This window comes from Phyllobates terribilis, unplaced genomic scaffold (genome assembly GCF_046119375.1).
Source record: "Phyllobates terribilis strain yellow unplaced genomic scaffold, ASM4611937v1 Scaffold_7__3_contigs__length_470593459, whole genome shotgun sequence".
NCBI classification, from domain to species: Eukaryota; Metazoa; Chordata; class Amphibia; order Anura; family Dendrobatidae; genus Phyllobates; species Phyllobates terribilis.
This window is the reverse complement of record NW_027362767.1, coordinates 394,592,147-394,617,599: the sequence shown is the minus strand read 5'-3', so window position 1 is coordinate 394,617,599 and position 25,453 is coordinate 394,592,147. Positions and strand designations below refer to the sequence as shown.

The 25,453-nt window shown below is 45.5% G+C and overlaps 1 protein-coding gene across 2 annotated transcripts in view; it reads left to right on the top strand.

The window, feature by feature from the left end:
- LOC141154974 (cytochrome P450 2C23-like) overlaps positions 1-25,453 on the top strand; it is a 51,155-nt gene that overhangs the window by 10,075 nt on the left and 15,627 nt on the right. For both annotated transcript variants that reach the window (XM_073641557.1, XM_073641556.1), the window contains 2 exons: positions 757-919; positions 1,514-1,663. In XM_073641557.1, the coding sequence (XP_073497658.1) occupies positions 757-919; positions 1,514-1,663 (313 nt within the window). The remainder of the gene's footprint in view (positions 1-756; positions 920-1,513; positions 1,664-25,453) is intronic.

Sequence of the window (25,453 nt, the reverse complement as noted above, 5' to 3'; positions counted from 1 at the left end):
TTTTTGTTAAGTATATAATTCCACATGTGTTAATTCATAGTTTTGATGCCTTCAGTGTGAATGTACAATTTTCATAGTTATGAAAATACAGAAAAATCTTTAAATGAGAAGGTGTGTCCAAACTTTTGGTCTGTACTGTATATATATATATATATATATATATATATATATATGTGTTAAACAGTACACTTAAAAACAATCAGTAGTGAACATCAAGTAAACCTAATGCTTGGCACTTTGGAGAGATTTTTCAAACTGGAAATGTCATTTTGAGTAAGTAATGTGCAGCTGAACCTGGATTGCTCATATGTCACATCCAGTAATACCTCTATCTAGACTTTGACTCGGAGGGTTATTCTCATCTTCATAGATGGATGTTGTAGGATAGTGCTGGTAAAACTGAGCATTTTTGCAATTTACTGCTTATTAAAATTTGCAGCCGTTTTATACTTTACAACCTGCAAGCATCGGATTGCTTGATTCGACAAGCTTCAGTACCTCTACACTTTTCCCACATTGCATAATGAAAATCTGTGTCTGCCAACAGCATGGGAGAGTGCTCAGTTTAGAGCAGGAAGACAGGAGACAGAGCAGTAGAGTGCTCCAGAAGATAACACTATTTTAAAACCACATGTACGAAAAAAAAAAATTTGCCCTGGTCTTGAACTGGAGATATTGCCCACCTTGAACTTTCTAAATGGGTGTATAGTGCATAAATGATTTGAATATAGTTAATTTTTATTGTGTGTCTTCCAGCTGAGTGAGACCTATGGTCCGGTGTTCACCATCTACCTGTCCCACTTACCTGCAGTGGTCCTTGTCGGCCATGATTGTGTGAAAGAAGCTTTGATAGAGAATGGAGATATGTTCATTAGGAGAGGACATTTTGAAATGACTAACTTGCTCACCAATGATTGCGGTGAGTAACAGATCTACCTGAGAGACAATCAGATTTCGAGTAACCAAATCACAGTATGAGGGTTTGTCTAATTCAATAATGTTAAAAAGCCTGGATTTTCTTAGATCTATAAATGTGCAAGAGTTTTACAGCACTGTATAAAAAAGCACAAAAATCTGCTAAAATTTTGATTGATTCTCAAATTCAAATTGGTCAGATTTGCTTAATTCAGTGGGGAGATTCACTCACATCGAATACATTTGATGTGACTCGGGATACAAAAAAAAAAATCTTATACTCAGAGGCCAGTATAAGAGTTAATTTTTTTAACCCATTTCTAGCACTTACAATCCAGCAAAATAGAAGCCAATTGTAATTTTATAGATAAAATTTGAATTTGCCTGAATCCACTAAATTTTGGGAAATTTTAAAGAAATTCAATTTTGCTCATAACTCCTAAAAAAAAAATAAATAAATAAAATTATATAATATATTTATTATGAAAAAAAAAATCAATTAGAGAATGTTGGATCCCCCATGATATTAGGAGGTGGTTATTAATTTTAAAGAAACACATTTTTTTGTTATTAATTATATATTGTTTTATAATCTCAGGAGTGTTATTCACCAATGGTGAGAGATGGAAACAGTTACGCAGGTTCACTCTTACCACTCTTAGAAATCTTGGAATGGGGAAGAGAAACATTGAAGAACGTATACAAGAGGAAGCTCGATGCCTGATGGAAGAGATTGAGAAAACTGGAGGTGAGCCAACAAAAAGTAGAAATAAACCTTTGAGAGCATGCTAGTGATTGGTCTTAACTAGTGATGAGCGAGCATGCTCTCTACTGCTCGGTACTCGCCCGAGCATCTCACTGCTCGAGATGCACGGAGCTCGCCGAGTATTTCCGGGGTTGCTCGGTGGGAATTCGGGTCCCCTCCCTGCATGTTTGGCGCTCTTTAGAGAGCCAATGAACATGCAGGGATTGACTGCCATGCACTGTATTGCCGTAGCCATGGTGTGGTGGTTGTGGCATTACAGTGATTGGCTGGCCGCACAGCATTATCAGGTCTATATCAGACCTGGCGCCAACTTGCTTTTCACAGTCTTCCCCGGAATCAGACAGTGTAAGGAGAGGTGCTGCTGAGCTAGGGAGAGATTGCTTGTTTCTTAGTTAGTGTAGGTGGACCAAACTATATTAGAGAAACATATCCATCTCAACAAACAGTACTTCTGAAGATTAATCCAGCTGCAGAGCTATCAGTGCTAGGCAGGCAGCCAGTGTATGTGGCAGACTGCAGTGCATATAGCAAGAAGGTCCATTCCAGTTCTGTCTGCTGCTGGTGCTTTTACAAGTATTTCTAGAAATAGCCCCAGGTATCAGGGGCCAGGGAATCCTGATTATTTGCTTAAAAAGCAATCCAGAGAACACCGTTTTTTTGCTCCATTTGCTTGTTGGCACTGCAGAATACAGCCAGATCCTTTCCATATTACAGCGCTAAAAATCCATCTATTTAAAACACTGGTTTGTCCGTCACACGGATCACATATAAGTGCTCTGAAAATTCTGCCATTTCTGGCCTCCATTGAAATTTTGTTGCAGTGTGTTAGCGAAGTTATTGACACCAGTTTAATGTTAAAAATAGTTTCCTACAGGCCAGCTATTTAAAACTGTGGTTTGTCCGTCACACGGATCACATAACGCTGCAGTTCAAATCCAGCCATTTGTAGTGAACTTGGAAAATATTGCCCTCCATTTAAAACAGGCAAGGCGCGTGGCAAAAGACGGGGAAGTGGACATGATGGTCAGGATGGTGCATGCAGAGGACGAGGCCGAGGCCGTGAGCTAGCTGAAATTGTGCCACAACAAACACCCACATCTTCTCGCTCGATCTTCCTGTCCCAATTAATAGAGGACCGCAGAACACCACTATTGAACACAGAGCAGTTTGTAAAGGTTATTGGTTGGATAGAAGATAATGCTTCTAGTCACCAAGCCACCACCACCACTACCCTGTCTTCCACATGGTCAAGTCTCAGTAGCCGTGAGTCTGGACTGCATATTCCTCACCCTGATCCTCCTTCCTCCCACCATGCCGAATGCCCGGAGACAACTGATCCCACAGTTGGACACTCCGAAGAGCTGTTCACTTTTCCATGTAGAGGACAAGAGGAGATCTCATGTAGCGATGCCCAAATATTGGAGCAGCCACGGTCACATGAAGGCGACAGTGGGAAACTGTCACAAGGGGTGGACGATGATGAGACACAATTGCCAGAAAGTCAGGAGGAGGACCAGGGTGCGGAAGTGGAAGATGAGGTGGTGGATGATATAGTAACTGACCCAACCTGGCAGGGGAACATACAGAGCAAGGACAGCAGCACAAAGGGGGAGGGAGGTCTTCCAGGGGTCTTCCCCAAGCTGTTCTCATGCCATTTGAGCACTGTTCCCATCGATTTGGGCAATTTTTTTGCCCTCTGCAGACCGCTGGGGAAAGTCGCCAGAAAAATGCTTAAGTTTCCCATAGGTCGAGCACCCGAGCATTCCAATTTCCGTGACCCGAGCAGTTTAGTACTTGCCCATCACTAGTCTTAACCCCTTTTCCAAGATCCATAACTTTTTTTTTCCCTTCGAAATAGCTATATTAGGGCTTGTTTCTTTGCAGCGCAGTGAAATGGTGAGGAAAAAAATAAGCTTTTGGGGCTTAGTGTTTTTTTCATTTGTAAAAAAAATCTAATTTGTTACAATTTTCTGTTTTCTGAAACAAGTGATTTTTTTTAAGTTTTTAAACCTGTATGAGGGCTTGTTTTTTATTTGAAGGACAGATGTTTTATTGGTACCATTTTAAGATACATATACATTTTTGATGGCTTTTCACTGTATATTGTTTTTAGAGTGTGCGACTAAAATAAAGCAATACTAGTGTTTTGATTTATTTTCGCTTTATAAGGGATTTCCCATATAATAGTTTTGTTTTCTGATTGAACTTTTATGGATGCAGCGATACCAAATACGTTGATTTTTTTTTCTTTACTTTTAATGTCTAAGGCTTTGTTCCCACGATGAGTATTTGGTGACTTTTTGATGTTGCAGGTTTTTTGCAACTAAATTAGCTTCCTTGCATTTTTTTCATTTTGTTTATGAATAGTGATGAGCGAATATGTTCGAAATCCGATCTCAAATGTTAAGTTTGACACAAATGTGGCACATTCGGATTCGTGATCGGAAAGGTGAGCAAAATTTGTTAAATTCGGGAAAATCGGTACCGTTTGGCAAATTTACGCGGTTATGTGATTGCGGGGGAACTACTGTGTTTTTTACAGTTTTGCTACCATAGAGCTTGTGTATGATGAGCGGGGAGATGTGGCAGATGGGTGGGGAGGCTGGTGAAAGCTCAGAACAGGTCAAATCAGCGGCGCGCTGTTTTATTTTTTCTCCTGTTGGCGGTAACTTTAAGTCAGGAAAGCGCGGCTAGCCAATCAGAGCGCAGGAAACATCATCAGTGTCCCAGACACAAGGGCTTCTGCAATTGGCTGCTGAAATCACATGTCCTCTCCACACACAAACCGGCCATGTTCCCTCAGTGCCATTTTATGCATGTCACTCGTGTTAGATGCTGCTCCTGCACCCAGCTCCTGTGTAATGAGAGATATTAGCTAGATAGATGGGCGCTTCTGTGGAAGTCAAATAGTGAAGATAAGTCCTGTGCTGTGTACCTGTGAAATCAACCTTGCAGTTTTTTTGTTTTGTTTTTTGTGCAATTACTGACATTCTCACAGAAAAGAGCAGGGTCTATGGCTCAGAACAGTGCTGTGCATCAGTTGTACTGTCTGTGCTCCATGCAGACCCTCAATCTATTTTTGCACTTGCTAATGTGATAAAGCAAGCAAGCCCTTGTAGGCCACTTTTTGTTTTTGTGGGGTTGAAACTCCGCTATCTGCAGAGCTTGTCAGTGCAGAGCTTCTGAGTGCAGAGCTCAAAAAACTTTTTTTTTTCATTTGCAGTGCAAGCTGTGTTGGCCCTGTTTGTCATTTTTATTTGTAGATGAACTTCAGCTTTATGCACAGTAAAACAAATATTTTTTTTCTGTTACTAGCCTCAGTCCACCAAAGATTGTTTTGTGTTACTCTCTGCTAAAAGCCACCTAGTGCTTTTAGTGACGGTGAAATTTTGCTGTTTTCAGAGTTTATGCAGAGTCAAAAAAATCTATTTTTTTGCTGTTGCTAATGTTATACAGCAGCCTAGATCTGACTTTGAAATAGTTTGGAGAATATCTCCTATGTTATACAGGAGTCATCCACAGTAAAAAAAATACTTTGGTTCCTAACGTTATACAGCTGGAATATCTCAGTTTGAAATAGTTTGGAGAAAATCTCCTATGTTATACAGGCCTCATCCACAGTAAAAAAAAAAAATACTTTGTTTGGTTAGTAACGTTATACAGCAAGCCATATCTTATGTGACAGAGTCACTGGTATGATTTATGAGGGGAGGTATGTGTCACACAGGTTGCTAGCCTGTGTGAACTGAAACCAATAAACTTTCTGCCAGCATGTTATATGCTGGTGGTTTAACTCACTTAAAGGGCGTGGTTTTAGGGGAATGACATAGAGATGGGATTCCCATACCTCCACCTCAGGGTGTGGCTGAGCAACGTTTAAATGTTCATCCCTGTTTTTTTTTTCTCTGGGTTGTGTTTGGAGGGGCAAGGTCTCCAGACTGGACAGCCATAGCTCAGGAGGGAGCTGAAGGCTGGACATAACCCGTATGGGTGAACCGCACACACATATATGGACTGTGCTACAGTTAATCTTTTGTTTTGTTGTTTTGCCAAGTAAGGCTGTGTTTATTTTGCTCAAGTGCAAAGCTTTATGCTGTTTAATAAAGCCTGCAAAGAAAACCCGGGTTCCAAAGTCTACTTCCAGAAGTGGCCGAGAGATTCGACCTACCACACTTACCTTGTCATTTAGTGCCGCTGAAATTCAGTTGTGTCCAGAGCTGTTGCAGAGTAAAAAAATCTAATTTTGTTTTGCTAATAGCGTGCTCCTACTACAGTATCTGAGCAACATGAGTAGGAAAAAAAGAGGTCTTGGTGGAAGGGGAATAGGCTTGGTGTTCAAGGTATACGTGGGATAGGTTGTAATGTTAGTGAAAGCACTGGTGAACCAACACCATCATGTCCAATCCAAAGACAACTGACAACTTTTGTTAATAGATGGGCTACTACACTCACTTTCTTTGGCCACCGCACAGCGATACGCCTTGTTGATAAGGGCCAGAAAGAGCAGGTGCTCCAGTGGATGGCAAACACTGCTTCAATTGGCCTCTCCTCTTCTTCCTCCACCTCAACATCACACAGAGTGCAATCCACAGAGGTGGCACCCCAATTACCCTTGCTTCTCCCCGTGTCATAACTGTCCTTGCGCCCAACTGACTGTAGCGAACCAAACATGAGCGAGTCTGTAGAACTGTTCACCCATTCTATACCATGGGCATCAGAAGTGTACTCCAAACATTCACAGAGACAAGAAGAGGAGGAAAGCCTCTGCACCGATGCCTCAAATTTATTTACGTTTGATTTGGGGCAGGACGGAGTAGGATCTGAGCAGGTCCCATACCCTCGTCACCAGACGTTAACCACCAGGGAGGGAGGTGATTCCTATGAGACTCAGATACCTGAGGCTCATGCGGACTGTACTGTGCTGTCAGGGCAACAAGAGGAGAGGGGTCACTCTGAGGATGAGGAATGGGATAACATATTGGATGATGATGAGGTTGAAGATCCTACTTGGTGTGAACCCAGAGTCACGCAGCTGAGTAGGTCATGTGGAGGTAGAGGAGGAAAACGAGGAGGTTACATTACACCCTATGGTGCAGACACGTAGTAATGCAAGCATGAGGAGCACTGCATCCTTAGCCACAACCATGGCTGTGGCCAGCAGCAGTCACGGGTCTGCAGCTCGCAGGGGTGGCAAGGGTTGCCTAGACTGGGCCTTTTTTGAGACCACAAAGGATGAGCAAACTCACGATATCTGCACACTTTGCAAGAAAAAAACTCAGTAGAGGGAAAAAGTGCAATAATTTGACTACTACATGCATGAACTTTCACATGCGCAATTGACATGAGTTACTCTCGCAATCTCACTGCGATAAAATGCGGACGAGCGGACTTCAACAACCATCAACTGCCCCATCAACCGCATCTGCTGCTTCTTCCTCCTCCTCTGTTACCATGCCAAGTATTGGCACACAGGTCTCCCACTGCAGAACCTCTGCTACTCTACCTGCTCCAGTCAGGCTGAGTGAGAGTCGGTCAGCTGTAACAGAAGTGGACATGCATGCTGTGTTTGTTTCACCGAGCACACCACACGTTTCTCAATCCACCGTAACATGTCCCCCTGCACCTCACTCACAGTCCAGCAGTTTGTCCGTTTCACCATACTCCGCCCTCTCTCAGCACCGCAGCCAGCCTTCGGTCCCACATTTGTGGTCACGTGAAAGATTGTTTCCTCCCACACATGACAAAGCTAAGAGGTGGAAATCCACCATCTCCAATCAGTTGGCCACGGAAATGGTGGTGTCAGGCCCTAATTTTTTGATTTGTGAACACTCCTGTATGCCTGCTTTTTTACTGAGGAGGTAACCGAAGAACCTGGAGGAAACCGCCCCCGCAAACACGGGGAGAACATGCAAACTACTTACTGATGTTGTCCTCTATCATCATAAAGGAGTTAGCTCGTTGTCTAGGAGACCGACCACCGCTGCTGTCTACCTTGTGAACATTATGCTGAAGCTTGCAAGGTGTCACCAGTTTACCGTGACAGAGAAGAGTCAGAAGACCGCAGCGTCTGATTCTTTCCACTCCTGCAGTCATTGAAAAGAAGCCTTACGCTTTCATGTTAATCGGTGCATCGGTTACTCTCCTCAGTTGTGAGCTCCTGGAAGCTTAAATTGATTTAGGCTCTCGACAGATTTGGCCCATGCATCTCCCCTACTGTGATAATGCTGTACCCCAACACATCAGACTGTTGCCTACCGTGGAAACCTTGAAGAGGAAGCTGAACACCCACTTCTTGTGACAAGCGTGCAATCTATGGTAACCCTCGCTCCAGCATACCTTTGCACAACTTGCTGTACCCTGACCTACTGTATCCTCACCCATCCCTTATAGATTGTTTGTGCACCTTAGCAGGCAGGGTCCTCTCTCCTCTTGTACCAGTCGGTGACCCCTTTTGACATGTAACATGCCACGAAATAAATGTCGCTGTAATAGTAATAATAATTATAGTACTAGTACTCTGGGTCAATTGATGGAACTTTCCAGGTGTCTAGCCCTAATTTGATGTGTTTTGGCAGCTTTTGGACTGGTTCTAAGGTGTTGCGTATGCATTTTTTTTGTCCTCCCATTGAATCCTATTGCGTTCGGTAACGTTCTGCGATCATTTGACGAATAAATCGGCGAATATTGCAAATTTGGCTATTGTAATCCGAATTGAATATTGAAACATTCGCACATCTGTATTTATGAATGCTTTTTTACATGCATTTTTTTAGCTCCTATATATACTCGCCTCTGGCTATTAGGGATGCCATTGTTGGTTTCATACTGACTGATGTGGAGTTGGAGGTGTTTGTTGAAGAGGAGTTTGGACTGTTGATCTAGGACTGTTGCTTGGTGATTTGTCTGTTTTGCATATCCTCATCCTCTCCTATTTTGATGTTCATTCCTTTTACTTCCCGGTGTTCCGCTCTGTTGTTTTGAGTACATATTTGTATGATTGGTATTTTCATTTATCCCTGTACATTTACCCTTGTTTGGTTGGTGCATTCTTATATACTGTACAACTACTCCCTTGGCTGGGGAAGGGTACAGATAAGGGCTGATTCAAGAGCTCAGCAAGGTATGTGGCCCCGGCATCCTCACCATTAGAAGTAATCCGCAGAGCTGGATAGCTATGGTGCCCCTAGCTTTAGGGATAGAGAAGGAGCCCCTAGCCCTGGGATATCAAACTACCGTTACATTACACTTTGTCTTACTAGCAGAGCAAATTTTCGTCTTAAAAACTAAGCCCCATTTTTAAATTCTGACATTTCACTTTGACACCTGCTTAAACATATTGCATATCTCAGCAATTCGGACATTTATGAAAATATACCAAATTTTGATGAACGTTTAGAAAAATGTATCATTTTCAAACTTTGAATCTTTATAGCCTTGATTTTATGTTGTCGCGCCACACCAAAAATTTTTATAAATAACATTTCGCTTACTGTATATCAGCTACATTTATCAAGCTTTTTTTTAATTTAGTTAGGATGTTAAGAATTAATACTAGCAACCATTTTTAGTGTTTTGTTTTTTAAGGAAATTTAGAAATCCTAATTTTATGGAACTGTTCAGTTTGGAGGGCCTCTATATTGGGAAACTCCCAGAAGTTGTACCATTTTAGAAGTATCACCCCTCAAATTATTCCAAACTGCTGTCAGGACATTTGATACCCCTTCGGGGCCCTGATAAAGCCTGGAATGAAAAAAAGAACATAACAATTTAATTGCTCTACTAAAAAATTCTCTGCCCCATTTTTTTCATTTTTACAATTTGTTATGCACTTTCTACCAAACACACCGTATGTAGTTTTACACTACTGTTTGGGCACATGCTCAGAAAGTTGTGAGTTTGGCCTTTGTAATGTACATTTTATTTGAATTGAATGTGGGTGCCTTTAACAGAGCCCCCTGAGGTAACAGAACATACAAACCCAAGTGACACTGTTTTGGAAACTGCACCGCTCAGAAATTGAAGAGACATTTAGATTTGGGAGCTCAGATTTCTCTCTATTTTATTTGGGGGAAAGGGGAGCCCAAATTCCAGAGCCTTCGAAATATCTGGGATTGGAAAACGCCCTATCATGATTCCACCCTTCCGTGTCTCTGGGATGCTGTTACTGATGGCTCCGTCATCCAATCTGTTAGAGGGGCATGCTGAGCTCAGTGTCCAGTCTAATGGAGGGGCGTGCTGAGCTGTTGATGTTTTGTCTGACAGCTTTGCCGTCCAATCTGAGACTGGTGATTGCTCTGCTACATAGCTGGGCTGTTACTCCCAGACCTTTGCCAGATGTGGCTTTTGCTAAGTGTGTTTTTTTGTCTTTGTGCTTGGTGTTTTGCTTAATGATTAGAGATGAGCAAATGTTTCAATATTCGATTCGGATAACGATCGCCAAATTTAAATATTCGCCAATTTTTTTCGTCGAATGATCCTTGAACGTTGCCGAACGCTGAACACCTTAAAACTGGCCTAAAAGCTGCCAAAACACAACAAATTTGGGGTGGACACCTGGAAAGTGCCATCAATTGACCCAGAGTAAAAGTACTATAATTATTATTGCTATTACAGCGACATTTATTCCATGTACGCTACATGTGAAAAGAGGTCACCGACTGGTACAAGAGGAGAGAGAGCCCTGCCCGCGAGGGCGCACAAACAATCTACAAGGGATGGGTGAGGATACAATAGGTGAGGGTACAGCTTGTTGTGCAGCGGTATGCTGGAGCGAGGATTGCGGCAGATTGTACACTTGTCACAACAAGTGGTTCTTCAGTTTCCTTTTCAAAGTTTGCATGGTACGCGAGAGTCTGATGTGTTAAGGTACAGAGTTACACAGTAGCAGAGATGCACAGGACAAATCTTGTATGCAATCGTGACAAGAAGAGATAAGAGGGAAGTAGAGATTGAGACCTTGGAAGGATGGGAGGTTGCGTGAAGGTAGCTAGTAGAGGGAGATTAAGTCACACATGTGTGGAGGAGACAGGTTTTCGATGGCTTGGTATGCCAAAGTTAGGCTTTACAATTGGAGTCTCTGGGCAACAGGGAGCCAGCCCAGGGATTGACAGAGAGGAGAAGCCTGGGAATAACGGGGTGACAGGTGGATTAATCGGCCAGCAGAGTTTAGGATAGATTGGTGGGGTGCGAGAGTGGTAGAAGGGAGGCCACAGAGCAGGAGCTTGTAGTAGTCGAGGCGGGAGATGATGAGGGCATGCACTGGTGTTTTTCTACATTCATGGTTGAGGAATGTGCGGATCCCTGAGATACTTTGGAGTTGGAGTCAGCAGCAAGTGGAAAGGGCTTGAATCTGACATTTGAAGGACAGATCAGAGTCAAGCTCGAGGGACTGGGGAGAGTGGGCAGCCATTCACTTTGATGCATAAATCAGTTGGGGGGAGGTTAATGAGATGGTGGAAAGATGATGCATTCTGTTTTATCCATGTTCATTTTTACAAATCTATCAGAGAAGAAAGGTGAAATACAAGACACACATTGTTGGATTCTGGTTAGTAAGGAGGTGATATCAGGTCCAGAGAGGTAGATCTGCGTGTCATCCAGCATAGAGTTGATTCTGAAAACCATGAGACCATAAGCTGTCCCAGGCCAAAGGTGTAAATGGAGAAGAGCTTGGGTCCTAAATCTGAACTTTAGGGGTCACCAACACATAGGGGGCGAGATGAGGAAGTGGTGTGTGAGTGGGAGACACTGAATGTCCTGTCGGTTAAGTATGAAAAGATCTAAGACAGGGCCAAGTCTGTGATGTCGAAAGATGAGACTCTGTAGTAAGAGGTTATGGTCTACTGTGTCGAAGGTAGATGACAGGTCTAGGAGGAGAAAGACAGAGTTGTCTGGCTTGGATTTGGCAGTTAGTAGGTCGTTGGTGACTTTAGTAAGGGCAGTTTCAGTGGAATGGTGAGGTCGGAAACCTGATTGTAAGCAATCAAAGAGGGAGCAGAAGAAGAGGAGGGAGATCAGTTCAAAATAGATGCGTTTGATCCAGGAGTTTGGAGGCATAGGGGAGAAGTGAGATGGGGCGACAGCTAAACATAGGATGGGTCAAGGGAGGGCTTTTGGAGGATGGGTGTGATTGAGGTATGTTTGAATCATGAGGGGAAGACGCCAGTTGTTAGTGACAGGGAGAAGAGGAGGGTTAGGCTTGGGATAAAGACTGTGGTACGGTTTGGAATGAAGTGGGATGGTATTAGGTCAAGTTCACAGTTGGTGAGATGTGATGATGTGATTTGGAGAGTAAAGATGATCTTCTGTGATGGCAGAGAAGCTGGTTGTGGAGTAGGAAAGTTGACTCGTAATGAGAAGGGGCTGTTGGGACTTTAAGCAAAAGCTTTGCCCTATGTTGTCAATATTCTGCTTGAAGAATGAGGCTAAGTCTTCAGCTGAGATGAGAGGAGATGGAGGGGGAGGTGGTGGACAGAGGAGGGACTTGAAAGCTCTGTATAGCTGTTTAGGGTTGTGAGACACATATGATATGAGAGATGAGAAGTAGGTTTGTTTTGCTGCAGTGAGCAATTGTGCAGCATTTTGAAAACTTCTGTTACTGGACTGTACTCCCTTTCTTTGGCAGTCGCACAGCAGTACGCCTTGTAGATGAGGGGCAGGAAGAACATGTGGTCCAGTAGATGACAAGCGCTGCATCAAGTGGCCTCTGCTTCTCTTCCTCCACCTTAACATCACACACAGTACAGTCCTCAGAGGTGGCACCGCAATTACCCTTGTTTTCACCCACGTCACAGCTCTCCAACCGGCTAACTGACTATGGGGAAGCACAGATGGGCAAGTCTGCAGAGCTGTTCACACATTCTATTCTGGGGCATCAGATGTCTGATCCAAAGCTTCACAGACTCAAGAGGGGGAAAGCATGTGTAGCGATGCCCAAATTTTTTTTCAGTTGATCCAGGCCCTGAGGGGGTAGGGTCTGAGAAGAATCCAAACCCTCATCGCTAGATGTTAAACTCTGAGGGTGGGCATGTATGGGTTGGAGAAGGAAATAAATACACACCAGAACATGGAGAACTAAACTAATAGAAAATAGGGGTTGGAAAACTAACCTATTTAACAGCTGGGGTTGGAAAACTAAACCACTACACACCAGGGGATGGAGAACTAAACCACTAGACACCAAGGTTTCACTATACAGCAAATGTTGGAATCCCCATGGCTTGCGGGACAAACCTCTGTATTTAACACTTTCTCCAGTACTTCTGCATCCTTCACCTCCTCTACGGCCTCCACCTGCGCCCTCAACCTCTGCCTTACTGAGACACACGTTCCAACAGTGCAGAGGGAATCCGTCACACCTCCTTTACTGCGCAGCCAGGTATCACCGCATTCAGGCAGTGTTAAAATTAATATGCCTTGGAGATCGCAGTCATACAGCTGAAAAGTTGTGGACAGCTCTCCAGGCTGAGTTTGAGCATTGACTGTCTCCACTGAACCTGGAGCAAGGTAAAGCCATGTGCAATAACTGTGCAAACCTGGTGGCAGCTCTACACTGGGGCAGCCTCAGACACGTACCTTGCATGGCTCGCGTCCTCAACCTAATGGTACAGCAATTTCTCTGCCACTATCCTGGCCTGGATCCTCTGCTGCAGAAACCACGGTCTCTGCGTGCTCCCTTAAAACTATAAAAATGATCAGGATCTTTAGTATAAAAGCCAGACTACTAGACAACGAGCAGACTCCTTCATGATGGTGAAGGCCACCATCTCCTTAGCTTACTGGTACTTTTCTGTGGGGATGAGCTTGTCTCCAACCAGCCAGGAATATCCAGTGAATGGCACACCACGGTTTGGTATTAGCACCCAGTACCTGAAGCAAAGCCATCCACAATTTCCGTACCTCAGGAATTTTATTTGGCAGACTGGCTGAGCAAATGTTAGTTTCTCACAAAGGAGCTGAAGACACTGAGGGGCAGTAGGTGCAAGTTTCTCCAGCATGACCTGTGTCTTTTTGTTAGATATCAGAGGGAGAACATAACCGGGCTTTGCCAAGGTGCCATATTGTATCTTAAGTCTTATAGACTCTGCACTTGCGGCCTTACATTCTGCAGGATTGTGTGGAAGGAGACAGTAGGTCGTGGAGTTGCATTAGCTCCGGTGGTGTTGAGGTGAGGTGGCAGTGAGGCAATGGCAGGCTGTAGGCTGTCTTGAAGAGATGGGTTTTTAGGTTGTGTCTGAAGGATCAGAATGTGGTGGCTAATCGGACGTGTTGAGGCACAGATTTCCAGAGGATGGGGAATATTTGGTAGAAGTATTGGAGGTGATTGGGTGGGGAACAAATAAGTGTGGAAAGAAGGAGGTCTTAGGAGGACTGGAGATTACGTAAGGGAATATATCGGCAAATTAGTTCAGAGATGTATGGAGAAGAAATGTTAGGGATGGCTTTGTATGTCAGTGTTAGTAGTTAGAACTGGATACACTGGGCAATTGGGAGCCAGTGAAGGGATCTTATAGATTGCAATCTTATGGATAGCTGGAGCCAGTCCACAGTAGAAAAAAAAAAGCAGCCATAGTGTCCGGGAACCTTCCCACACACTTTTCTTAGCCAGGGATGCTTCTCGGCAGGGTTGGACTGGCCCAGCAGAGAACCGGAGACTCCTCCGGTGGGCCCTGGCTTCTCCATCAGGAGAGTTCATAGCGCAAACCTTTCAGGTTTGATGATGATCAGGCAATCCATCTCCTTAATTTTCTGTTAGTTGGAATGCAAGCGCAAGTATGCAGTCAGCCACCCACCCACCCACAGTCCGCATTACTAAACTGCCACATTTCTGGACAGCTGGTTGCACTTGAAATGTTGCTTTTAAGGCTCGTGGAGGCAGAAGCTTTTCATAACCGCATGGCGGCGGCCACTTTGACAAAGCGCATAGTATCATGCTCGAAATGCGTAGCTGGATTCGATGATGTGATTTATCCATTGAATTTTTAGCTCATTTCCTGAACTGATCGGAACTATATTTCTATCAATAAAAAAATATATATATTTTGTGGGAAATTTTTTCCTGGAAGCCAGTTTCTTCTTACATTTATACTGTCCATACTTGGTCCCCAGCCCCCACTATTTCTCACGGTGTCATCCCTGTCTCCCACAAGCATGGGTCCAAGAACATTACCCGTGCCCTCCTCAGTACACTTAGTGGGAAGGACCGCCTAACCACAAACACGTGGACAAGTGAATGTGGCCAACGACAATACATCTCACTGGAGCCAGGCCACAGCAAAAAAAAGCAGCCTTAGAGTGTCCAGTAACCTTTCCACACACTTTTCTTAGCCAGGGCTGCTTCTCGGCAGGTTTGGACAGGCCCACCAGAGAGCTGAAGACTCCTCCGGTGGGCCCTGGCTTCTCCTTCAGGAGAGTTCATAATGCAAACCTTGCAGCTGCTATGGGATTCTTTAGTGGGGAAGAAAGGTGGTCTCTCAGAATCAAATCCTCTGGTGGGCCCAATGGTCTTCAGTCTGACACTGCTTCTCGGTGAGAGTTGTATTTCACCACAGCCATATTCTTTAGCTCGGTGAAAGGACAGGCATAGAGGGAAACCGTATCTACTCCGGCTGTCATTTCTCCCAGGAAGTCCTCTAATGCAGCTTGTTGCATAAGCAATGGCAGCCTATCCAATATCAGCTCACACTTCTCGGTGGTGCTTAGTCACAGACGAAGATCTTTTTTTACACCTTCAATTTAATCACTGCAGAGTTGGACAATGGTCTGATCTGCAATGCGTTTTGAGAAATAACATGCATAAGCAAAGCCACGGTTTAGGCCACTTAAGGTCATAAAGCGAAACTCATACAGCTTTCCCAAAGACTGAAAAAGGGGTATCAAGTCTACCAAGACAGTCAAGACTTCCCTTTCCTCCCCAATAGGACAACTGTCCATGTTCTCCTCCTCCTCCACCACCTCCTCATTATCACCCAATCCGCATTGAGATGAGATGAGGCTGTGCTGCATAGATCCTTGCTCCGCCTGCAATGCCTCCTCTTTAACTGTGAGCACCGAGCATTTCAGTACACAGAGAAGGGGGATGGTGACACTAATTATGGCATCATCGCTGCTCACCATCTTGGTGGAGTCCTCAAAGTTTTTAAGGATGGCACAGATCTCAGACATCCATTCCCACTCATCCGTTCTTATGTGCGGAGGCTGATCTGAATGCCGATGGGCGTGTTGAAGCTGGTACTCAACAACTGCCTTCTGCTGCTCACAAATCCTTCCCAACATTTGCAACGTTGATTACCAACATGTTGTGACATAACACAACATTCGGTGAGCTGGAAGCAGCATATGCTGCTGAAGTACCGCTATGGTGGCGGAAGCTATAGCTGACTTTCTGAAATGGGCACACACACACGTTGTATTTTCACAAGCAGATCTGGGTAGGTTTTGAGAAACCACTGAACCACTAAGCTGAGCACATTTAGTGCTCTCTCATTACTAATATGTACCCCTGTATGGAGAACAATATCAGCACCGAAAAATTTTAAGATGAAATATAGCCTGCTTAGTTTTATATCACAGTACTAAGAAAACCAATTTCGATTATATCTTGTGTACCCCTGTGACAACAATATCTTCACCAAAGAATTAATTTCACTACAGTAGAACTAGTATGGCGACCGACAACTCTTCCACTACAGCCAAAGCCAATAGATGGAGACCCAATCAGGATTCTCCACATTTCTAAAAATTAGTGGCAGACACCAGCAAAGTGGCATCAATTTCAGTACAGTAGAAATTGTAGAATTAGGAACGACATGTCTTCCCCTAAAGCCAACTCAGTAGATCTAGACTCAATCATAAGTGTTTACATTTCTCTAAGTTAGGGCCTAACACCACCAAAGTGGCATCAATTGCACTAGAATTTAAGTAGTATAATGTGGATCGACACTGCTTCCACCACAGCCAACCCAGCAGATGGAGACACAATCAGAATTGTTCACATTTAAAAAAATTTAGGGCCTAAGACCACCATTTCCGTGGCTTACAGATTGGAGATGGTGGAGTTCAACCTCTTAGCTTTGTCATGTGTAGGAGGAAATAATCTTTTATGTGACCACATCTGCAGGACCGAGGTATGGCTGCAGTGCTGAGAGAGGGCGGAGTTCGGTGAAACGGACAAACTGCTGGACCTTGAGTGAGGTGCAGGTGGAGATGTTATGGTGTATTGAGAAACACACACAGCAGGCATGTCAGCTTCTGTTACAGCTGATGTTTTTTCACTTAGCCTGACTGGAGCTAGTATACAACTGTAGGTTCTGTGGTCGGAGACCTGCGTGACAATACTTGGCACGGTAAAAGAGGAGGAGGAAAAAGCAGCAGATGCGTTTAATGGGGCGGCAGATGGTTGTTTATTTAAAACCAATTTTGAGTTAATCATGTTTGTGTACCCCTTTGTGGAGAACAATATCTGCACCAAATAATTAATTTCACTACTGTATAACTATACAAATAGATGGAGACAAAAACCTCTTCCACTACGACCAACCCAGGAGATGGAGACCTAACCAGGAGTGTTCACATTTCCCTAAATTAGGGCCTAACACCAACAAAGTGGCATCAATTTAACTATAGTAGAAGTGGTTTAATGGAGACAGAAACCTCTTCCACTACAGCCAAACCCAATAGATGGAGAACCAATCCGGATTCTCCACATTTCGAAAAATTAGTGGCAGACACCAGCAAAGTGGCATCAATTTCAGTACAGTAGAATTAGGAATGACACGTCTTCCCCTAAAGCCAACCCAGTAGATGGAGACTCAATCAGAAGTGTTTACATTTCCCTAAATTAGGGCCTAGCACCACCAAAGTGGCATCAATTGCACCAGAGTTGCACCAGAGTAGAAGTAGTTTAATGGAGACAGAAACCTCTTCCACTATAGCCAACCCAGCAAATGGAGACTCAATCAGGAGTGCACCATCCTCTCCAGTCGTCCACCACGTGTCAGACTTGTACTCTGTTGTGCAGGTGCACGAGCTAGTCTAAAAAAAGTGTGAAATGAGAAATTCATTCAAATTGCTTCTGCCACTTATACTACTGCTGTTGCTAATATTTTGGTGTTGACTAGTGTTGATCAAGCACTAAAATGCTCGGGTGCTCGAAGCTCGAGCCGAGCTCGCCGTGATACTCGGGTGCTCGACCCGAGCAACAAGCCCAATGTTAGTTTATGGGAGACTCGAGCATTTTTGCGGTGGCACCTTCGGCAGTCTTTTAAAAGCCTAACAAGTGCCCAAAACGATAGTGACAGTGCTCAAATAACATGGGGACAACATGGGGATTGCCCCAGGAAGCATTTCTGACCCCCAGGTCACTGCTGTCAACAACGTGGTCAGAGGTATTAAGCTACTTTTACGGGCTCACAATAAAACGTTCAAAAACGAAACAAACTTTTTTCCTGTGAAATATGATAAGGAATTTCTTTTCCAGGGTAAAGACTTGTGTATAAGGTAAAATAAATAACCAAACACAAAAATACTCCTCCACACCTTGGGCTATGTTCAAAAGTAGCATTTTTTATGCGTTTTTGCACTTTTGTATTGCTTTCAACTGTGACAAATGCATTCACCGGGAAATGTCATTTTAACATTTTACAACCTTATCTGGCCATGTGCTGTGTGACACATGCATAAAGTGCTAAAAAGACATGGGAACAGCATGGGGAAGACCACTGGAAGCATCTCTGACACCCAGGTCACTGTCTAAAAGTGTGCCCATCATAAGTGATCCTTGCCGCATCAGAAGATGCAGCCTTGCAACTATCCCCATGCAAGTTCTAGTCCCAGGGCAGTGTTAAATTGTACCTCCCCCATTCCTTGCAATACAAGCGCAAGTATGCAGCCTGCCACCCACCGACCCCCAGGCTGCAATACTATACTGCTTGCTTGCACTTGAAATTGGGCCTTTTAGGCATGTGGAGGCGGAATCTGACCACCACGTCATGGCTGCGTTGGCGGCTTGGAATCCATACTCAGTCCCCAGCCGCCCGGTGGCCGGGTGTCCATGCTCTGTCCCCAGCCGCCCCATGGCCGGGTGTCCACACACGGTTCCCAGCCGCCTGGGGGCAGCCGGGTGTCCATAAACGGTCCCCAGCCGCCCCTATTTCTCCTTGGAACATCCCCCCACACACTTTTCTTAGCCCGGCCTGCTTTAGGGCAGCATTGGACGAGCCCACCAGAGAACCAGACTCCTCCGGTGGGCCCTGGCTTCTCCATCAGGGAAGTTGAGAGTGCCAAGGTGAGGAGCATGATGATGATGACAGAAGTTAGCATCTGCTTTGTTTTCTTTTAATGCAAGTGTAAGTGTGCAGCCTGCCACCCACCCACCCCCAGACTGCAATGTCATACTGCTAGCTTGCACTTGAAATGGGGCCTTTTAATTTGGAGGAGGCCGAAGCTGGCCACTACCTCAAGGCTGCTTCGGCAGCGAGGTATCCATACTCAATCCCCAGCCGCCCCTAATTGTCCTGGTGTACCTTATACATAAGATTAAGCGCGTATACCAAAACATTACCTGTGCCCTCCCCAGTGCATTTAGTGGGAAGGAGAGCCTATTCCGCTGTAGTGTGTGCATGCCAAACCCCTGTTCATGGTACATGCGAAGATGCCTCCCACCCTGCATCTGTCGTTGCAGACTTGCAACTATCCCCATTCAAGTCCTTGTCCCAAGGCAGTGTTCAATTGTACCTCTCCCATTCCTTGCAATGCCAGCAAGTATGCCGCCTGCCACCCACCCACCCCCAGGCTGCAATACCATACTGCTTGCTTGCACTTTAAATTGGGCCTTTTAGGCATGTGGAGGCGGAATCTGGCCACCATGCCATGGCTGCATCGGCGGCCTGGTATCCATACTCAGTCCCCAGCCGCCCGGTGGCCGGATGTCCCCTCTTGCTCCCCAGCCTCCAGGGGGGCGGCCGGGTGTCCATACTCGGTCCCCAGCCACCCCTATTTGTCCCGGTAACCTTTCCCACACTTTTCTTAGCCTGGCCTGCTTTAGGGCAGCATTGGCCGAGCCCACCAGACAACCAGACTCCTCCGGTGGGCCCTGGCTTCTTGAGAGTGCCAAGGTGAGGAGCATGATGAGGATGATAGAAGTTAGCATCTGCTTTGTTTTGTTGGAATGCAAGCGCATGTATGTAGTAGCGGCTAGGCCTAAGGTGGTCAGCGTTTTGGCGCATATCCTACTTCCTCTGAGGATTGCTGGATGTTTTCCTGCTACTATCCAAGTTGTATGACTCCCGTTAAAACAAAGCTTCAGGTGATAAATGATGGATGAGGTAGTGGCAAATGAGAAAGAGCAGGAGGAACAGGGACCATTCACATCAATATCAGGCCAGTCAACCAGATATGTCTTGTAGGATATGTTTCTGTAACAAAAGGAGTGGTTCGGCTACACCGTTATAGGGCATACAGTGAATGCAATGAATACCAAAAATTTGGAGGCACTCCAATGCCCCTTGGAAATGACATGGAGGTCAGAGGGCCTTAACTAATCCTTTTTTCCATTTATAGCAACTGGGTCTCCTGTGCACTGTTGGCCTAAGCAGTGAATGGAAGGCTTTCCAAAAATTATGAGGAACTGCAATGCCCCTTACAAGAGCCATGCAGTACAGCATATTACAAACATAAGTCCCATTATTGGGGAGTGGGTCTCCCATAGTATTTGCTTATGCCTTCCAAGCAAAAGCTTCCAAAAATTAGAACGGAGCAACTTGCAATGCCCCTTGCAAGAACCATGCAGTACAGCATATTACAAACATAAGTCCCATTTTTGGAGAGTGGGTCTCCCATAGAATTTGCTTATGCCTTCCAAGCAAAAGCTTCCAAAAATTAGGATGGAGCAACTTGCAATGCCCCTTACAAGAACCATGCAGTACAGCATATTACAAACATAAGTCCCATTATTGGGGAGTGGGTCTCCCATAGGATTTGCTTATGCCTTCCAAGCAAAAGCTTCCAAAAATTAGGATGGAGCAACTTGTAATGCCCCTTACAAGAACCATGCAGTACAGCATATTACAAACATAAGTCCCATTATTGGGGAGTGGGTCTCCCATAGTATTTGCTTATGCCTTCCAAGCAAAAGCTTCCAAAAATAAGGAGGGAGCAACTTGCAATGCCCCTTACAAAAGCCATGCAGTACAGCATATTACAAACATAAGTCCCATTATTGGGGAGTGGGTATCCCATAGTATTTGCTTATACCTTCCAAGCAAAAGCTTCCATAAATTAGGACGGAGCAACTTGCAATGCCCCTTACAAGAACCATGCAGTACAGCATATTACAAACATAAGTCCCATTATTGGGGAGTGGGTCTCCCATAGGATTTGCTTATGCCTTCCAAGCAAAAGCTTCCAAAAATTAGGACGGAGCAACTTGCAATGCTGGCACCCTGGTGATATAGTGGTGGTGGAGGCTGAGGATAAGGAGAAGAACATAAAATAGCCGAAATGAGGAAGCGTATATCCATGTGTGGGTGTGAAGCGGTGCATGTGAATACACCTCCCGAAATAACACAGTGGATTTGACTTTGTTACTCTGCTGTCATTTGGTGGTGATGAGAAGTCTGGCCCAATCCAGCCCTTGTTCATTTTGATAAGGGTCAGCTTGTCAGCATTGTCAGTTGACAGGCAAGTGCCCTTATCAGTTATAATTCCCCCAGCGGCACTAAAAACACGCTCCGGTAACACGCTAGCGGCAGGGCAGGCCAGGACCTCCAAGGCGTACAGAGCGAGTTCACTCCAAGTGTCCAGCTTGGATGCCCAATAATTAAAAGGCACAGAGGACTCACGGAGGACGCTGGTACGGTCGGCAAGGTACTCCCTCACCATCTTTTGAAACTTTCCACTCCTTGTGAGAGTACCCCGCGCCTCAGGGCCTGTAAGCTGGGCCGGTGTCAGAAATCTGTCCCAGAGCGTTGACAGTGTTGCCCTGCCTCTGCTGGATTGGAGTTGCATCTCTCTCGCCTGTACGCCTTGGTTGGGCAGCGAACTGTGACCTCTGCCGCTAGCGTGTTCAGATGGGAATTTTTTTAAGAGTTCTGCAGGAAGGGCCATCTGGTACTGCCCCATTTTTGTAGACCTCTCCACCTCAGGAATAAGAGAGTGAAAGTTCTCCTTGTAGCGGGGGTCTAAAAGTGTCACCAACCAGTAATGACTGTCACCCAACATTTTGACAACGCGAGGGTCACAGTTAAGGCAGCGTAACATAAAGTCAGCCATGCCTGCCAGACTTGTAATGGGCAAGATTTCCGTGTCCTCACCAAGATGACGACTGACCATGCTCTCCTCCTCCTCCTCCTCTTCCTCCTCCTCCTCCCCCCTGTCCTCAGGCCACCCACGCTGAACCGACGGTATGACACTTGTACAGGTACTACCGTCTACAGCGCAAGATAGCAGCTCCTGTTCTTCCTCCTCCTCCTCCTCCTCTCCCTCATTGTCCCCCAATGCACCTTGGGATGAGATGAGGCTGGGCTGTGTGTAATCGCCCACTACGGCTTCTTGATCCATCTCATCATACTCTGGCTGCAATGCCTCCTCTTTAATTCTCTGCAGAGAGCGTTGCAAAAGACAGACAAGTGGGATGCTGACACTAATGATGGCGTCATCACCACTCACCATCTTGGTGACCTCCTCAAAGTTTGTCAGGATGGTACATATGTCAGACATCCAGGTCCACTCCTGAGGTCTTATGTGTGGAGTCTGACCTGAATATCGACGGCCTTGTTGCATCTGGTACTCCACAACTGCTCTCTTCTGCTCACAAATCCTTTGCAACATGTGGAGGGTAGAGTTCCAACGTATGGGGACATCACACACCAGTCGGTGTGCCGGAAGCTGCAAACGCTGCTGCAACACAGCAAGGGCGGCGGAAGCTGTTGCCGACTTGCGAAAATGAGCTGACAGGCGGCGTACTTTCACGAGCAGATCTGGCAACTCGGGGTACGATTTAAGAAACCTCTGAACCACGAGGTAAAGCACATGAGCCAGGCATGGTACGTGTGTGATCTCACCTCGCCTCAGAGCCGCCACTAGGTTACGGCCATTGTCACACACGACCATGCCTGGATGTAGGTTCAGCGGTCTCAGCCACAGATCGGCCTGCTCTTTCACAGCTGTTCACAACTCACAAGCAGTGTGAGGTTTATCACCTAAGCTTATGAGTTTCAGCACAGCCTGTTGCCGCTTTGCGGAGGCAGTACTGCAGTGCTTCCAGCTTGTAACTGATGTGGTGATATCTGAGATGGAGGCTGAACATGAGGAGGAGGAGGATGATGCACAGGAGGTATAAACTGTGGGGGCAACTATGACTGATATAGGGCCCACAATCCTCGGTGTGGGGAGGACTTGTTCCGTCCCAAGGTCCAACTGGGTCCCGGCTTCCACTATGTTTACCCAGTGTGCCGTCAGAGAGATCTACCATCCCTGGCCACAAGCACTTGTCCACGTGTCCGTTGTCAGGTGGATTCTCCCAGGAACTGCGTTGTTGAGGGCACGGCAGATGCTTTGGGACACGTGCTTGTGTAGTGCGGGGATGGCACACCGGGCAAAATAGTGTCGGCTGGGGACCGAGTACCGAGGGACGGCCACCGCCATAAGATTGCGGAAGGATTCCGTCTCCACCAGCCTAAAAGGCAGCATTTTCAACGCAAGCAGTCGTGAAATGTGCGAATTTAGGACTGTGGCCTGTGGGGCGTTAGCTGCGAATTTCCACTTTCGTTCAAAGTTTTGGAATATGGACAATTGAACGCTGCGGTGGGACGTGGACGTGGACTTTGATGCTGTTTCTTGAGAAACTGCCATAACAAGTGATGACTCAGAGGAAGGGGCATCTTTTCATGCTGTATGGACAGGGGATTGCCTTGCACACACAACAGGGGGTTCTATTGCATGCACAACAGTGGAAGAAGCAGTGGTGACACCCGCTGACACAGGTCGTGGACCCTGGGTTTCGCCCCACAAAGTCGGGTGCTTTGCTGCCATGTGCCTGATCATGCTGGTGGTGGTCAGGCTGGTAGTTTTGTCACCCCTGCTGATGCTGGCATGGCAGGTGGAACATATGGCCTTTTTGGGGTTATCAGCAGAGTCTTTAAAAAAATTCCAGACTCTGGAAGACCTACCGCTTGTACTGGCAACGTCCCTCGTGTTGGTGTTACGGGGAACGGTTGCCCGCTTTCTGTCTGCGGCCACCACACTGCTTCTTCCTTCATGTTGGGGTACTCTGCCTCCCTCCCCCTGTGTGCTGCTGGCCTCACTCTGCATGTCCTCCTGCCACGTTGGATCAGTTACTAGATCATCCACCACCTCCTCCTTTTCCACTTGCTCACCACGATGCTCCTCCTCACTTCCTGGCAATTGTGTCTCGTCATTGTCCACCTCTTGTGACAAATTGCCAGCGTCGACTTCCTGTGGCCGTGGCTGTTCAAATATTTGAGCATTGCTACATGGGATCTCCTCTTCCACCACTTCAAGCGTACCAGTCGAGGGGCACAAATATGGAAATGGACCAGTGAACAGCTCTTCAGAGTGTCCAAGTGTGGGATCAATTGCTCTCTGACGACTCTCGGCATGGTGGGAGGAAGGAGCATCAGGGTGAGGAGGAGTATGCGGTCGAGACTCACGGCTACTAAGAGTTTACCATGTGGAAGACAGACCGGAGGTGGTGGTGCCCAGGTAACTGGAAGTATTATCTGCTATCCAATTAATAACCTGTTCACACTGATCAGTTCTCAATACTGGTGTTGTTCTGTGCTTCCCTAGTAATTCGGTCAAGAAGTGGGAGCGAGAAGATGTGACTGTTGGTTGTGGCACATTTTCACCTTGGCCACGGCCCTGTCCTCTGCACGAACCATCACCAGAACGTCCACTTCCACGTCCCTTGCCATGCACCTCGCCCATTGTAAAGGAAGTAAAATAGCTTACACTTGCACTATTAATGGAAAAAGGGTAATAAAAAGTAGATTAGAACCGTGGAAGAGGAAAACCACAGTTCTATTTCTCTGGCCTACACCCAACTCTTTTAAACAATCTGAACAATCAGGGAGAAACTATTACTGTTTTTCTTTACGTAAAAAATACCAAAACCTGAATGATAGAGATTTTTTACCGTGGGATGGCAAAACCACAGTTATTGTTTACTGGGGTATACCAGACTTTTTTAAATAAATAGATTTGCGGCTGAACAGTGAGCGACACACTCAAACTGTTTTTTTTTTAGATACCAAAGGCCCAAAACTGGATAGTACAGAGATTTGACCCATGGAACTGCCAAACCACACTGAGATTTGTCGAACCTACACCAGACTATTTTCAACAGATATATTTTTGTGTCACAACAGTCAGGAGACACTACTGTTTTTCTTTACGGAAAATATACCAAAACCTGAATAATAGAGATTTTTTACCGTGGGATGGCAAAACCACAGTTATTGTTTACTGGGGTATACCAGACTTTTTTAAATATATAGATTTGCGGCTGAACAGTGAGCGACACACTCAAACTGTTTTTTTTTTAGATACAAATGGCACAAAAGTGGATAATACAGAGGTTTGAACCGTGGAAGTGCAAAACAACACTTCTGTTTCTCTAGCCTACACCTGACTATTTTCAACAGATATATTTGTGTCTGAAAAATCAGAGACACCAAAAGGTTAATAAGACGGGTATTTGTACAGTGTGAAGGAGGAAAAAAAAAAGAGGATTTAGATGAAAAAAAAAAGGATTTT